The sequence below is a fragment of the Bidens hawaiensis genome, unplaced genomic scaffold (assembly GCF_021521415.1).
Source record: "Bidens hawaiensis isolate Kalapana, Puna unplaced genomic scaffold, B.hawaiensis_p1.1 tig00018428_1, whole genome shotgun sequence".
NCBI classification, from domain to species: Eukaryota; Viridiplantae; Streptophyta; class Magnoliopsida; order Asterales; family Asteraceae; genus Bidens; species Bidens hawaiensis.
Genome location: NW_027492784.1, coordinates 120,366 through 137,919, shown reverse-complemented (window position 1 = coordinate 137,919; position 17,554 = coordinate 120,366). Strand labels below are relative to the sequence as shown.

General features: G+C 35.8%; 1 protein-coding gene and 2 pseudogenes across 1 annotated transcript; 1 reads left to right on the top strand and 2 right to left on the bottom strand.

Annotated features, from left to right (window-relative positions):
* Positions 1-409: 409 nt before the first annotated feature.
* Positions 410-2,002, top strand: LOC143556056 (sucrose transport protein SUC2 pseudogene; annotated as a pseudogene).
* Positions 2,003-2,145: 143 nt separating this feature from the next.
* LOC143556055 (sucrose transport protein SUC8 pseudogene) lies at positions 2,146-5,255 on the bottom strand (annotated as a pseudogene).
* Positions 5,256-9,133: 3,878 nt separating this feature from the next.
* On the bottom strand, positions 9,134-9,970 carry LOC143556054 (uncharacterized). The gene has a single exon (XM_077045487.1). It carries the CDS (start codon positions 9,968-9,970, stop codon positions 9,134-9,136), a length of 837 nt encoding a protein of 278 aa, XP_076901602.1.
* Positions 9,971-17,554: the final 7,584 nt, after the last annotated feature.

Genomic DNA, 17,554 nt, shown 5'->3' with positions numbered 1-17,554 from the left:
CTTGGTATTGTAAATTTGTAGGTTTAACAAGGATAAATAGGTAATTTGATACGAAAAGGGAAAATATGTACTCCCTCCGTCCCATAACAATTGTCATAGTTTGAAAAACACAAATTTTAAGAAATTTTGAATTATTGCACTTTTTACTTGACAAATGACTATAATGCCCCTTACATATATAAAAAGACAAAATTTAAAAAGTTTCAATGATTGTATTTGTGTAAGGGTCAACATGGAAATTAGTTAATAAATTTTAAAAGTGGACATTTGCAATGGGACAAACTAAAATGGAAATGTAGACATTTTTAAAGGGACGGATGAAGTAACAAATTATTATGGGTGAGAATATATGTAATTAAATGTATTTAATAAGAGAAAATATGTAAAAATCCCTAAATTTAATACAACTATGGTTGAAGAAATTCAAAAAGTGCAACAGCAGCTTGTACACAAAGTTTTGTGAGAGGAGGAAAATATTGCTTGTACAAAATTGGAATTAAAAAATACGTTGGACACATTTTAAAAAATTACCCCAAAATAAGTAAAATCCCATTTATATAAAAAAACAAAAAAAGTTGGCATACCATCATCTCTTACAACACCTTCTTCTTCATCAATTTCTTGTGAGTCGCCAACATAAGTCATTCCTTGTTTTTTCAACACATATACACATACTTTAATTTAAAACTTCCATGAAAACACAGTCATCACCACAAGCCCAACCGCAACACCTGTAGCAGCAACCACTACGACCGTTGTGGCAAACCATAATGGTTGTCGCGGGGGTGCAGTTCGGATGGGCAGTACAACTGTCATTATTGACACCATACATTCAACCGATAGGTGTTCCACACCGATACTCTTCATTTACCTTGCTCTGCAGGTTAGTGTCTGGTATGATTGTATAGCCGTTCCTCGGCTAATAGTCAGACCGTTGCACCTCACACTTTGGCCGCCACCAGTTCATTGCGGGCGGTGCTGCCCTTTTTACGGTGGAGGTGCTCCTCATCGGCTACGCAATTGATATAGGAGGATTCGTTGGTGACAACTTATGTGGTTGAACCAAACCACATGTGATCGAAGTGTTCGTCTTAGGATTCTGGACGTTGCTAACAACACTCTACATGGACCCTGTAGAGCGTTGTAAGCGGACCTTACCAGTTCGCATTTCGGTCGTATCCGCACCAATAACATGGTCTTCGTTTTCTTTATGGGTCTAGGCAATGTGTTAGGGTACATGGCCGGTTCATACACCCATTTGCACAACATGGCCCCGTTTACCAAAATGGCGGCATGGAGAGTTAGTGTGCAAACCTCAAGACCTGCTTTCTCAAAGGCATCCTTATCTTGGTGTCCATAGCCTTCGTGGCACTTTGGACCATGCGTGAGGCTCTGTTTGTGCCGGAGCCAGTCGACCCCGGTAGGGGGGTCTCGACCGGTATGTTCACCGCATTACAACACCTACCACAACCGCTGTGGGTGTTGATGTTGGCGGCGTTCTTCACCTGGCTCGCGTGGTTCCATTTCCTCAGATCTATGACATATAGTGGATGGGCATCAAGATCTACGAGGGAAATGTGGAGTTGTACAACCAAGGAATATTGACCGGCGCTTTGGGATTACTGCTTAACTCAGTGATTGCGAGAACTATTTCATTGCTTATAGAGCGTCTAGCTCGGCTGGTCTGTGACACTCGTCAATTTCAGGTTAACTCCATTAATCCAAACCCCGTTAATTCAAACTTAAGATCACACGAACTGTAACACATATCTTATTACATTTAAACTAGGGTTTAGATGACGCATGACAATCACTACACAAGTAGTCTTTCGGAATTTCACCGAAACACACACGAGTCGACTTAAACCGTTGGTGAACAAACGATAAGTATCATAAAGAAGTTGATAATTATGTGTTACGTTTACGTGCTACTTGGTGTTAATTGCATGATGTTAATTTATGTGGAAAATAAACTAATTTGTGCTAGAAATTGATTAACTAGAAGGTTAGAGGGGCTAAGTGTAACATAATTAATAATATAATAAAATTATTACACAACCCTAACTCCCTCCCTCCCTCCCCTTGTACGATCGTTCTTGTCCTCCCTCCCTCTCTTGGCAGCCGTAACACACACAACACACACATCTACAAGTATTTTTCAAGTTTTGTTGGAGGATTCAAGGTGCAAGATAGGTAATTAATATCCCCTCTAGCTATTCTAATGATTTAATTATGATATTGAGCATGTTAATCAAAACTCTAAATCTTGAAATTGATGATTGAAGATGAGTTAGGGTTTAATTATGTGTTTGTTGATGATTACTAATGAATTGATAACTAGTTGTGTTGTTATTGATTGTTAATTGCATGTTTCTTGAAATTGAACTTCGAAGTAAAACCCTAATTGTGTATGTAAAGTGATATCGAGATGCATGGTTGGTGGATTATGCATCTAGAGGGTTGTATGTATGAGTTATAATGCATTGGTTATTTGTATGTTGAGTTTTGATGAAAACTGATGCTGGACAGATTATTGAATTCGTGTTTAAATGACTGTAACTCGATGTTAATTACATGTTCTGATGTGATTGTTGATTCTATAATACACTAGGTCGAGTCTCGTTTCTGAAAAGTCCGAGTTTGTAATTTTTGGACATATAAAAGTTAGTTTTTATTATTTTACAAAACTGTTGTGCAAGGCTGATTCGGGAGACCTGCTGTTAGGCTGTTTTGAGACTAAGATATATCATAAACGACAAGACCAAACGGGTTGGTTCCACTTCTGGAAGTTAATATTTTGAGTTAGGAATCTAACCCAATTGGTCTTGAATTAATTGGATTTTTCATTTAAGGGAATAACAAATAACATTCTGTTGCGCATGATAATGATTGTTGTGTGTTTGCTGTGATATTTTGATCATTGTGAGAAAACCGTATATGATAAAAATATAATAAAAATATTTTTAGAAACCTAACTCACGTGTGCTTCTGTGATGATTTTTGGTGATTTATTTTACATGTTAGGATTTATTAAATAGAGTAATCTTGTCGAGTGAAAATCTGCCTGGACAATTTAGCTGCTGAATTACTTGAATTATCATGAAAAGTGCATAACTGATCGATGTTTGCTATATTTTGACCAAATTGCCCTTGTGGGGGGATATTTGCTAGTAATGAACGATGTTAATACTTGACACTTAAGTACTTGTTCACATGTTTAACTTATCACCAACGTGTTTGTCGAGTCGCACTTATTTCACAAATGAAACACGAAACGCATCTCATGCATAAGTTGTATGTGTCGAGTCTAGGGACTCACTCGTAGTTCAATACTTAGAAAATCTCGTTTTTGTTTTTAGAACACTAGTGAGGATTTTCTCTGACGCACACTTTTCTCGGATCTTTTTGGCTATCTTTGCAAACAGTGAGTTTCACGTCCCCTTTTTTTTACTCTTTCTAAACGCTTTTATTTGGGGGAGATAACATACTCCAACGCTGTAGATTTTGTATAGTTTTTATATATCACTTGTAAGGCTAAGTGTCAAACAAACCAACTAAAGTCTTTCATAAAATCGAACCGGTTAATATTTGGATAATAGCGAGTCACTGTTGAGTAGTACTATTAGGTTTGACAAACCCCACCCAACTCTAAACTCGACTGTAGGTCGAGTGGGTGTAATTTTGTCTAACACGTTACCATGGTCGTGGTTGACATGGTGGCAAGGCAAATGATAAACAGTCAGCTTCGGTGTCGAACACTTAGTAATACTTGTTTGATAGGTTAGCTACCTATTGATATATAATTGACTTAACACTATCTGGTAACGCAAAACGTAAACGCAAACACAAACGCTTTATTTATATAAACTTGTGAACTCACCAACCCTGTGTTGACACTTTTAGTATGTTATTCTCAGGTAGCCGAGGCGGGCGCGCGGTATAGGAACATGCATTCGCTAAACACCATCGCTTTGAAAACTTTTTTTAATTTTTATATTAATAACTTGGGTTTTTAAGTCGTCCTGTGTGGCGCAAACTTTTTGGTTTACAATTTACGCTTCCTCATTTTATTTAAGACTTAATGTCTTGTTGGTTTGAAAACTTTAAACATGGTGTTTGATTATAACTAATGATTCCGATCCTGTTAGTTCACACCCTCTGACGGTAAAACTCCGTTAGTGGATTTTGAGGGTGTGACATGGTCGGTGCTGTTAAACGGTTGTGGGGATGCGTTAATGGCTTTGTGTCTAAGGATAACTAACTTGGTAATCAAGAGGGTCACCCAGAGACACAAAGCCAATAATAGATTGACGCCTCTCCACAATCGTTTAAACACCACCGACCAGCCGAGCCAGGCGCTCTATAAGCAATGAAACAACTCTCGCAACCACTGAATTAAGTAGTAATCTCAAAGCGCCAACCCTTATTCCTCGATTGTACAACTCCACTTTTCTCTCCTAGATCAAGATGTCCATCCACTCCTTGTCATAGAGCAGGAAATGGAACCATGCGAGCCAGGTAAACAACTCACAAACATCAACCCCCACATCGGCTAGGGAAGGTGTTGTAGAGCGCTGAACATACCGGTTGAAACCCCGTCCCCCTACCGGGGTCGATAGGCTCCGACACAAAAAGAGCATCATGCACTGTCCAAAGTGCCACGACGTCTATGGACACAAACGGAACATCAAGAAAGTCTTGAGGTTTGCGCAACAACTATCACTGGTCAGGTTCTCTAGCACGTTTCCTAGGCCCATGAAGAAGGAGAAGATAGTGTTACCATTGCGTATACGACCGGAATGCGAACAGGCAAGTCCGCTAACAACGCTCTATAGGTCCTGTAGACTATTGTTAGCAACATCAAGATTCCTAAGACGAACACTCCGATCACATGTGGTTTGATCCAACCGCGTAAGCTGTCACTGGCGAATACCCCTATATCGCTTGCATAGCCGATGTGGAGCACCGCCACCGTGACAAGGGCAACGCTGCCCGCAATGAACGGGTAGCGGCGGCCAAAGTGCGAGGTGCAGCGGTCTGAGTAATAGCCGATGAGCGGCTGCACAATCATACTGGACACTAGCCCGCAAAGCCAGGTAAATGAAGATGGCTGAATGTATGGCGTCAGTAATAACAGCTGTAGTGCCCATCCACACCCAAGCTACGATCGCGACAACCGTTATGGTTTGCCACAATGGTTGTAATGGCTGCTGCTGGTGTTGCAGCTGGGCTTGTGGTGATGGATGTGTTTCCATGGAAGTTTTAAACTAAGGTGTGTGTATAAGTGTTGAAACGGTTAATGACTTTTGTGACGAATCACCGGAAATTGAAGAAGAAGAAGAACAAGGTTTTGGAGATGTTGGACGACGAGGACGATGACGGTATGACAACTCTTTTTTTTTTTTTTATTTATGTAAATGGGTTTTTACCCGTATTTGTGTTATTTTTTGAAATGTGTCTCAGTGTCCAATTTATTTTTTAATTCCAATTTCGGACAACAAAGACGTATATTATTGGTTTAAGCTAGGAGTAAAAATTGGTACCAGCCATATTTTCCTCCCCTAACAAAATCTACTATTAGCCTTAAACTTGGTGTACAAGCTGTTGTTGCATTTTAAGTACAAGTTTTCTCACACGTGTTCATATGTGATTTTTAACATTAGTCATCAGTTACTTTTACCCAGTGTATTAAAAACCAGTTCGTATCAGCCGGTATTTGTGCCCGGTATATTTGGACGCGGTTTTTTCTAAAATATCGGTTTAAACCGGCAAACCAGTTTTAAGTCCAAGAGATTTTTGATATTTTGCGGCCCATATTTTCTAAAAATTAATTTTAACCTAGCGATTAACATTTTCAATGAGTAAATTTTTGGCTTATGTTTTTGAAAATCAAGTTTTTTTGTATTATTGTTTATTATGGAATAACTTTTAGATTATATTTTTTAATGGAATCATATACTTTTAGGTTATTCTTGAGAGAAAGTTGCATTTATATAAAAATACAAGATAAACTATTCAACCCGGTTAAACTTCCCGGTACAAACCGGTTCAACCGGTTGTATCACTATCATTTTTTAGTCCAATCTGATACGAGTAAAAAACCGGTTTTTAAAACATTGCTTTCACCCATCTTAATTCTTGCATGGATACTTTCAACATTTCTTGAAAACCCACACTAGACTTCACCCATTTTTTGTGTTTATCTTGAAAGTTGAATTTTGGTGTACGTTTTCTTACTTGCTCAATAAAATTTTAAATGATGGGACTTTCTGAAATTCTTCAACAATAGTTGTATTAAATTTATATATTTTATTTAAAAAGACCAATTACTTATACTTATTTTGTTTCAAAACAAAATAGTGATCATATATGTTACTAACTTACTATAATAAACGATTTCACAACCTAAAATCCGTGACTTTTATATATAAATATATATGTTATGCGAGAATCAAAATATTTGTGACAATGGTGTAAAAAAAGTTTAAATAGTGATCATAGTTTTACATTTTCAATATATAATTTTAATAACTTCGTTAAAACACATATTTAAAAAGACACCGAAGATTGTAATTTATTTTGCTTTCTTTCTTTAGTGTTTGTTTCAATTTGCAAAACCTCTCATGGTTTCTATATGCCAAATTAAGAGTAAACATTCAAAATATATATATATATATATATATATATATATATATATATATATATATATATAAATGCTAGATTACGTCTAAGGTTCTAATTTAATCAAAACTGGTCCAAAAGAGTTTTACTTAAACAATCTTGTTTGGATATTAGTTGGTAACACAATAATAGTAAACAACTAACATAGTTAAGAAAGTAAAATGTAAGCACCTCGTTTTTGTTTTGCTTGTGAATTATCACCATACACCATACGAGCAAACCACCAATTCACTAAATGAGCACAATTGGATCTACAAAAGATTATGCAAACAAGAAAGTTAGGCATGTTGAAGACAACTTACAAAACATATAAAAAAATTATCAACCAATAATCCAATTTAAGTAAATACAACAATTAGCAAGATTACAAAAGAATACTTTAAATTACAAACCAACAAAAATGAAAAACTTTTACAACTTGACCGTTTTGGACATTACAAAATATCATAACAAAATTGAATTATTATATAGGCTTTTAAATAACAAACAATACCAGTAGCAGCAGACTCAATAATGTAATATATACCAATAACATCAATACATTAAAACTTATTCACTATTATTCAACAAAAGTTATTAAACCACCAGTTGTTTGACCCGCCACGATGCGGTGCGGCAGGATCTAGTGTAATTTTTGTTTGTGTATTAAGGTGCAGAACAGTGAGAACACTATATAATAGCCATATACACTTGGGATATAACAGACTGTTGCTTTGATGACATTTTTAAACGAATTGCGATGAAAGCAAATGACCAGCTAAAATTAAATGACAAGAAAATTGAAAATAACTTCCAGCCTTGTTTTCTTTTGAATCATGCACCTCCAGTGGCTGCTCACATACTGGAAGACTTCTATGCACAAATAGCGTATAAAATTTACTTGGAAACGAACCAGATGAGTGCAAACCAAGGTGGCAGCCTAATTAACCAATTCTCAAATTAAGCTAAGTATACGTATGTATCCATGTAATATTCTTAAAAAAGTCAAAGACAAAACACATAATCAAAACACCATACTTTGGATGCCTTATGAGTTATGAAAACAATCACATGAGCTAGGCACACTTATTAACTGAAGACTAAAAAGTAAAACCAATCTATTAGGCCTCATGCGCACGAACAATAACATACACTTCAATAATAAAACCGCATGTCACCATGTAAAGAACCAATGACGCTATAGTCCTGTTGAAAAGAAGAATAAGTTTGCCCCAAAGCACAAAATTGCATTAGCATTTCATCAAGCAACTACATGGCGGGAGAGTATTAAATTAAAAAGAAGATAAATCACAGGAGTGATCAAATCCCAACACAAACAATTTCTTTTGAGTTTGATTGAAAAAATAAAATACCTACCTACCTCAGTCTATGCCAAATTCAATTCTGTCCAAAAAGATTTATCATAACTTTAACACCAATATTCCTTTACTTAAGTTATTAATCTAATCTTTATGAAATGACTTTTACAAATTGCAATGGTTTGTCTACACTGTTCATTTGCCCTAACCTCTTCTGATTTGCATCAACAAATAAAATCAGATTGTATGTATGTATGTATTACTATAATAAAGCAAGAAATAAATCTGAAGTATCTAATAAGCTATAGAAAACTTGTAAATTAGGGAAATCCAGAAACATACCGTTCAATAGTAGTGTTATGAAATTACTTGGAACATAGAAGCATCAGTGTAGATCATATTGAAAATCAGGTTCATAACTTGTATTATATATTAATCTTTTTAAAATCATTTAGGGATCGATTTGTGGTTGAAGTTAGAGAGAGAGAGAGAGAGAGAGAGAGAATACTCTAATTTATTAGAGAAAAAGAACAAAATTTGGTAAGCTTCCTTTACTGGAGAAATGGTGAAAGAAAAAGATGGAGTTCAGAAGAGAACAGATGAAAAGCTATTTAATTATGACAATATTAAAAGTTTTATACTATAACCTTTTACTTGAAGGAAATTACATAAAAACCTTTAGGTTTCTCAAACGATAAAAAAAAGGAAAATTCTCGTAATAGCCCGTTTAGATCATTCATAGCCCATTCCCTTCCTATTTTCATATAATTTACCAAAAAATCAACTTTCCATAAATTTATTTCTCATTTTCAAAAAACTTTCCACATCCCATTCCACATTTTTATCCCTATATTCTTTTTTTTTCTCTTTCTTTCATTTATATTCTTAACTACCAACTATTTTGTTTTATTATCTTTTATATAATGTTTATTTCTATTGAATATTTTATAAATTGTGAGTATTATATTTTTAATTTTTTTTTGGCGTTATCATTTTTTTACTCTTTTATCCAAAAAGAGACAATTTTTTTTATCTTTTATCCAACGATAACAAAATATAATATAGACTAATAGTCATGGAGTCTAAATGATATAACATGTTTCAAACTATAACTCATAACATGAATGAAACAACAAAATGTAACGTGGACTCACTTATTGTTGAGAAGAAAGCAGCCATTGATGTTCAATTAGATCTTCTTGAAGTTGATGATGCGCCGAATTATCTCTAATATGAAGATGACCTTGGAAGAAGTCCATAATATTAGTTGTGTGATTGCGCGACAATTCGGGAAGATCTTCAAGTTGATCATACTCCATGTCAAGATTGTCAACATTATCACGCTCATCTTCAATGATCATATTATATAGAGTAACACATGCTTTCATTATATTTGTCATGTCTTTCACTTTGAATAGCAGAGAAGGCCCTTGAATGATGGCGAATCTTTGTTGAAGTACACCAAATGCTCGTTCGACATCTTTTCTTGTATATTCTTGTGCTTTTGCAAAATGTTTATTCTTATTCCCTTTAGGTGTTGGAATCGTCTTCACAAAAGTACGCCACTTAGGGTAAATACCATCTGCAAGGTAATACCCCATTGTATAGTCGTGACCGTTGACCGTGTAATTGACCGGAGGCGCACGCCCTTGCGCAAGTTTAGTGAAAATAAAAGACCTCTCTAGCACATTAATGTCGTTATGTGAACCGGGCATACCAAAAAATGCATGCCATATCCAGAGATCATATGAAACAACCGCCTCTAAAATAATAGTAGGTTCACGAATGTGGACAGAGTACATACCTTTCCAGGCCACGGGACAATTTTTCCATTTCCAATGCATGCAATCGATGCTTCCGAGCATTCCGGGTAATCCTCGTTGTTCAGCAGCAGCAAGCAATCGAGTAATATCGTTGGTGTTTGGTGACCGAAGGTAATCAGTTGAAAAAACACTTACTATCGTCTCACAAAATTTTTTGAGGCTCTCCATTGCGGTGCTTTCACCAATGCGTATGTATTCATCCATAAAATCTCCAGTAACCCCATACACATCATTCTAAGTGTTGCAGTTATCTTTTGCAAAGAAGATAAACCTAGTCTTCCGACATTATCTCTTCTTTGGATGAAGTATGGCTCATTAGACTCTACCTTATTTAGAATACAAAGAAATAGAGGCCGACGCATCCTAAATCTTCTTCGAAATAGCTTTGTGGAATATGTCGGATCTTCTGCAAAATAATCCTGAAATAGACGCTTTTGTCCTCCAATACGATCACGTCGAATAAACTTGCGACGCCGACGATTATCTTGATGACTTGCTGAATGTCCATCAACATCCTCATTAAGTTCAATATCACTATCATCTTCGGAAGAGGATATATATGTCATCAATTTTTGAAAGAATGTACGAGCCATGTGATAAAAGCATATGCTACAAATAAAGTAGAATATGTCAACATAACAACATTAATGCGAAAATCAAGCAACAAATATGATGCATTTAAAATCATATAGAAATGCAAAAGTAGTTGATTTGCAAAAAGAATACTTAGTCAACACTTACATAAACTAACTGGCGGTTTGTAGAAATTATAAGCTGTAGCAATAGAATAATTAAAGGTTGAATCTTAATGTTTGTTGTTCCCAGCTTTTTATAGTACATAAGATGACGCTGAGTAATAAATGTTGATTTGAAATATAGTTGAAAAGCTTGAAGGAAATTGATGTTTAAATTGAATGGAAAGCAAAAGTAGTTGGGAGGAAGACAACTACCACTGAAAGAATTAAGTATGGTGTGTATATCCAATAATCTCCTGGAACTAATATGTTTACAACTACACATCAGGTTCATTTAGGTCAGTACGTGTGTGCAATTGCAGGTCAGCGTGTGCAGACGCAGGTCAGCTCGCGCGCACAGCTTACGACCCGTTAAACATGTCTGCACGTTCACTTCCATACTCGGCCCGTTAACCAGCTTATGACCCGCAGAAACGTGAACACACTTGTCCCGTGAACATGCAGATCTCTGTGTGTGTGTGTGTCCAGATCAGTTATACTTCACCTTGTTATACTTCATCATCTCAACCTTATAATAATAATAATAATAATAATAATAATAATAATAATAATAATAATAATATGTCTGGTAAGTAAGAAGGGTATAACATGGATATATTTGAATACGGTAAATAACTAACTAATTGCTATGGGCCAAAGGTTTTCAAAACATGCATATTTGACAAGGGGTATAAATGTCTTTTTTGCTTACTTCGGTTATGCTTAACTATCTAAATTCCTCTTTTGCCCTGTCATGCTCTATCGTCTCAGGAGCACGTGACTCTTCTAAAATAGTATACTTCATCTTTCTAATTCGGTTGATTTCCTCAGTTTGCCTGCCCAGGGCCTTTCGTTTTTTCCTTTTCAGCTTTCTTACCAATTGGACGTTCCAATTCAATAACTTCATTCTCGATCACATCTTGCTTTGGAGATGTGGTTGTGGTCGGTATCAAGGTTGAGATTGGGTTCGGGGATGGGAACATAGTTTTCCTTTGCTTTGTGACATCCTTTGTGCAATGCGAAACTGATGTGTGCTGCGCGTGGCGGTAAAAAAAATATAAAAGGATGGAATGATTTGCTTTTGCACAAAATCGTGTTTTAAATTTATAAAAGTGATTTCTACAAAGACTAAACACACACAAAATAGGCAAGTGTACCTATCGTATATGTAGAATAATATTGGTAAGAACCAAGTATCGATCCGTGGACACAAAGGTTTCTAATAATAAATCGTTGTTTTGCTTTAATCAGAGGTTTTAATCATTTTTGGGGTTAATTTTAACTTTTTATAAAATGTAATACTTATATATATAGGTTACCAAGACAAAAAATTCTAAACGAGTTGTTCAATTATGCGAAGGTTACCATCTAAGATCAAGAATCTACTCCATTTTAACATTGATAATTAATATTTGGACATGTGATAAACTTGCCATAGCAATATATGATAGATAGCTCCTTAAACCTTAAGTGAGCATCTTTGGCACTAAGGAGATAGTATGCGCATTTTAAAGTCCACCCTTTCCTGATGTCATACCATCTCAATGATGTCAATTTAAGTTGGCAAGTAGTTTCGTAAAGTAGAAATATTAGGATTGACTTCGATTTCTCAAATACCAATTCTAACAACTTCGGGTGGTTGTAGTTCATCACACAATCTCCCCTTGATTGATTTATGTAGGTTATAATTACACATTCTGTTAACATATGGTTTCTTTAACTAATTTGATATCCTAAGCAAAGCCATTTTCGGATTACCAAGGTTTAGAAAAATACATCATAACTTATATCTCATCATTTCTAAGTACAATATAAGGATCCATATTTCGATAATGTATCAAAGTATTTCTGTCTTTCAATAACATGAATCGATCATGAACGATTGCCAATGAAATTGACAACCACCAACTTTGAATTAGTGATTTAAGATGGTGAAACATTTCTCATCAAAAGATAATTGCAATATAACCATGTACTTTACTAGACTACATCACATGTCTTGATTAATTATCAAGTAAGACAAAGTTTCTTCATAGATTTTAGATGGTAAAAGGAGTTTAGCTCATAATGAGCATGATGATAAACATTAAGATGATTGATAATAACAAATACATGATTAAACTTGGAACAATCTAACCAAATGTAGATGAATCTTTCTTCTTAATGATGGTAATGATGGTTGATGATGATGATTGATGGTGATGACCTCCAATCCTTCAAACTCTTCACTAGATCTTCAAAGTGAGTGTTAGTGTGTGTTTTTATAAGTGAAAACCGGAGAGAATTCTTTTCAAGGCACACCAAATGAGTGAAACATGAGCCACTATTTATAGGCAATCTGGATAGTGAGGCACGGCCCCGTGCTTGATGAGCACGCCCCCGTGCATTTTTATGACATTTGCCAGATTTTTTTTGTCTTTTCTGTGAGGTGGCAACGGCCCCGTGGTTGGTAGGCACGGCCCCGTGTTTTTTAGTGATATGTGCTCAATTCTTCTTTGTCTTTTCTGTATTCTCGTCCACGGCCCCGTGCATGATGAGCACGACCCCTTGCTTTTGCTTCCAGATTTTGTCTTTTCTTGTGTTAGAAGCATGGGGGTGTGTTTCTTGAAGCATGGGGGCGTGTTTCTTTGTTTTCTTGTGTTTTCTTCTGTTTTTCTTCGTCTTTTTGTTTGTTTCTTCGTTTGGGGCTTGGTTTCACCTGAAATTATGTTTTATTATGATAAGTAGGCTTTTATGCTATGTTATTAGATAGAAATTGCAGTTTTTAGAGATTATTTGATGCCAAAAAGATGTATATTTCTATGTACATCAGAAACCCACTTAGGTTCGTCCTTTAATAAGTTCCAACAATGCTCGAACGGGAAGTTACCTTTTTTAATTTTAGGTACATAAGTTTCGCATTCTCATACTTGCATTTAAACAAATAAAATACATGATAGAAAAGAAAAAGAAAAACAACAATCTCAAAATAAGTAAGAATCTGAAATATCTACCTTATCATGACCGGTCAAGCCACTTTGATTTACGTTTTCAACTTGAGTCTGGTACGAACAAAATTTATTTGTAAGCTTTTGAATTGATGACCACCGATGTATTAAAGACTTTGTTGATCGCTCAATAGTAGTTGTCTTAAATTCCTTGAAGTAATCAGAGACCTTTTCCCAAAGTTGGGAGTGTTTCTGATCAGTTCCTTGAATGGCATCAATGCTAGTATTTAGCCATGCGGAAACAAGTAAGGTATCTTCGTCAATGCTAAAGTTTGCACCCCTCGAGGGTTTTTTTAACAATAACCGGGTTGTTTAAGGGTAAGGGCGGCGAGTCATCAAGGCTCACAGGAGAACTTACACTTTGCCCACCAAAATTTTGACCAAGTTGAGGATCTTGGCTAAGAAGGTTGATGAAGAACATATCTTGTGAATTCATATCTAAAAAACTTAAATAAAACATAGAAGAAAACTTAACTCAAACACATATAAATCAATTTGAAAGCAAAACTAAATGCACCTAAGTTATGTTTTTAAACTTAATTCATAGGTAAAACAAATAAGCAGTGTTTAACCATCAATAATTTAAAACAAATACAAGTAAAACAGGTTTCTATCTATTGCAAATATATATGTGAGCATCAACATGTAATAATTGATGTATATGCTAGATTCTTGCTCAGCCCCAATTATGAGTGAGACTCATTCAATCAATAAAGCCTAATTAAGCCTAAATTGCAATGAAACTCGATGATGAAAAAGTATATAGGTTTCATTCGGATTCAATCAGTTTCAAACCTAATAAATGTAAACTAATTTAAACAACATATGAAATTACATGTTCTGGGTATTGTTGTTGTCGGCCAGATTGAACGGATGATTGAACGAAGAATCTGCCATTAACTTGCAACAATCAAAGCACAAATAGAGATTTTATGATGAGAAGAACTAGAATAGGTCTTGATTTTATTGGTACTCTTTTGAGATAGTAAAATGAAGAGGTGAAGATAAAAGCAAGAGAATTGTAGGGGGAGAGAAGAGCGGGAGAATTGTTTGGGAATAGAAGAGCGGGAGACAGTTGATATAGAATATGGTGTGGATTAAAAGTGAATCTGTATATTTAGGTTGTTACTGTAGCTACCATATAACCCACCCATATAATAGAGAATGGGTTGGAGATAGGTTTTTGATGGTTTTCTCAAATTTTGCCTTAAAAAATATGGATTTTACAATTTTAAAGAATGGGTTGGGAATGCTCTTAGAGAATGTGTTTCCAAGATTATCCCTACTAATTCAAGTTTCCAACTTTGTCCCTTTGGTATCTCGTCGCCGACGACATGATAGCGAACACCTACGATGCGTTACTGAAACAAATAGGATAACGACACGTGGCCGGAATCTGGCCGGAATAGCTAGGTCGTCGACGATGCGTTAGTGGATAACGCATCGCTGCTACCCTACGTTAGCAACATAACGCATCGCTGCTACCCTACGTTAGCAACATAACGCATCGCTGCTACCCTACGTTAGCAACATAACGCATCGCTGCTACCCTACGTTACGTTATCAACATAACGCATCGCTGCTACCCTACGTTACGTTATCAACATAACGCATCTCTGCTACCCTACGTTAGCAACATAGCGCAACGTCAACCCTATGTTTATACCCAACAAGTCGCCGACCATGAGATACAGAAGGTCGTCGTCGGTGATGTGAACACGGGTGTCAAGTATGGAATCCCGTCATTGATGTAGTTAACAAGAACACATCGTTTGTGATTAAATGGGCCGAAGAACACATCGTCGACGACCTATTCCGGCCATGTGTCGTTATCCTATTTGTTTCAGTAACGCATCGTCGGTGTTCGCTATCATGTCGTCGGCGACGAGATACCAAAGGGACAAAGTTAGAAACTTAAATTAGTGGGGATAATCTTGGAAACACATTCTCCAAATGGGCTATTTTGGGAATTTTCCCTAAAAAAAGGGAAAATCACCCAAACAGACATATTTGACCAAAATTTACCAAAATAGACATGTCTATTTTAGCCTACATCTATTCAATCATTGGTTTTTTGACCAATAAACAACTGACACGTCACCATAGCCGGCTAAGGCAGCTAAGCCTTAGCCGCCACTTTACGGGCACGAAATTTTATGAAAAGTAAATGGGACCCACCTTTAGCCAATAAAAATTTGACACGTGTCAAAGGTGGCTAAACTTAGCCTACATCTATGGATATTTAGCCGGCATATTTGACTCTTAGCCGGCTTCGGGATATGTGTCTATTTATTTAGTTAGCTCAAAATTTTCCTTCTTAGTCGGCTCCAACTCGGTTTGTAGGCTAAGGCTTCACTTAGCCGTCTACTTTTTTTTCATTTAGCCGTCTAATTTTAGCCGCCAAAATTGAATATTTTACCAACCTTACCAATTCTTTTAACTATTTAGCCAGCTTCACTTAGCTATCTTTTTAGTCGGTGTAAATTTAGCCCACAAAATTAAATATTTTTACCTACTCAATTAATTGTTTAGCCGGTTTTGCTTATCCTTCGATTTTTTTCTCCTAGCCGGCATGTTTAAGTTATCAGAATTAAATACATTTACCTACTCAAATTTAATTTTTCACCAACCATTTTTATAAAACTATACAACCATCTTCACTCCATCTTATAAAACCGTCTTCACCCTATCAACCATTTCTATAAGGTTTGATAGGGTGAAGACGGTTTTATAAGATGGAGTGAAGATGGTTGTATAGTTTTATAAAAATAGTTGGTGAAAAATTAAATTTGAGTAGGTAAATTTGATAGGGTGAAGACGGTTTTATAAAATGGAGTAAAGATGGTTGTATAGTTTTATAAAATAGTTGGTGAAAAATTAAATTTGAGTAGGTAAATGTATTTAATTCTGATAACTAAAACATGCCGGCTAGGAGAAAAAAAATCAACGGATAAGTGAAACCGGCTAAACAATTAATTGTGTTGGTAAAAATATTTAATTTTGTGAGCTAAATTTACACCGGCTAAGAAGACAACTAAGTGAAGCCGGCTAAATATTTAATAGAGTTGGTAAGGTTGGTAAAATATTCAATTTTAGCGGCTAAAATTAGACGGCTAAATGAAAAAAGAAGACGGCTAAGTGAAGCCTTAGCCTACAAGCCGAGTTGGAGCCGGCTAAGTAAATAGACACGTATCCCGAAGCCGGCTAAGAGTCAAAGATGCCGGCTAAATACCCAAAGATGTAGGCTAAGTTTAGCCGCCTTTGACACGTGTCGAATTTTTATTGGCTAAAGGTGGGTCTCGTTTACTTTTCATAAAATTACGTGCCCATAAAGTGACGGCTAAAGCTTAGCCGCCTTCGGTGACGTTTCAGTTGTTTATTGGTCTAAAAACCAATGATTGAAGAGATGTAGGCTAAAATAGACATGTTTATTTTAGTAAAATCTTGGTCAAACATGTCTATTTGGGTAATTTACTTTAAAAAATCTAATTAAAAAAATCTAGTAAATTACAAAAGTAGACAAGTTTGACTAATAATTTACCAAAATAGACATGTCTATTTAGCTTATATCTCTCCAATCATTGATTTTTTAACCAATAAACAACTGACACGTCACCGAAGCCGGCTAAGCCTTAGCCTCCACTTTATGGGCACGGAATTTTATAAAAAGTAAACGGGTCCCACCTTTAACCAATAAAAATTCGACACGTGTCAAAGGTGGCTAAACTTAGCCTACATCTATGGTTATTTAGCCGGCATCTTTGACTCTTAGTCGGCTTCGGGATACGTGTCTATTTAGTTAGCCGGCTCCAAATATTCCTTTTTAGCCGGCTCCAACTCGGCTTGTAGGCAAAGGCTTCACTTAGCCGCCTTCAATTTTTTCATTTAGCTGTCTAATTTTAGCCGCCAAAATTGAATATTTTACCAACCTTATTAAATATTTAGCCGGCTTCACTTAGCCGTCTTCTTAGCCGGTGTAAATTTAGCCACCAAGATTGAATATTTTACCAACCTTACCAACTCTATTAAAT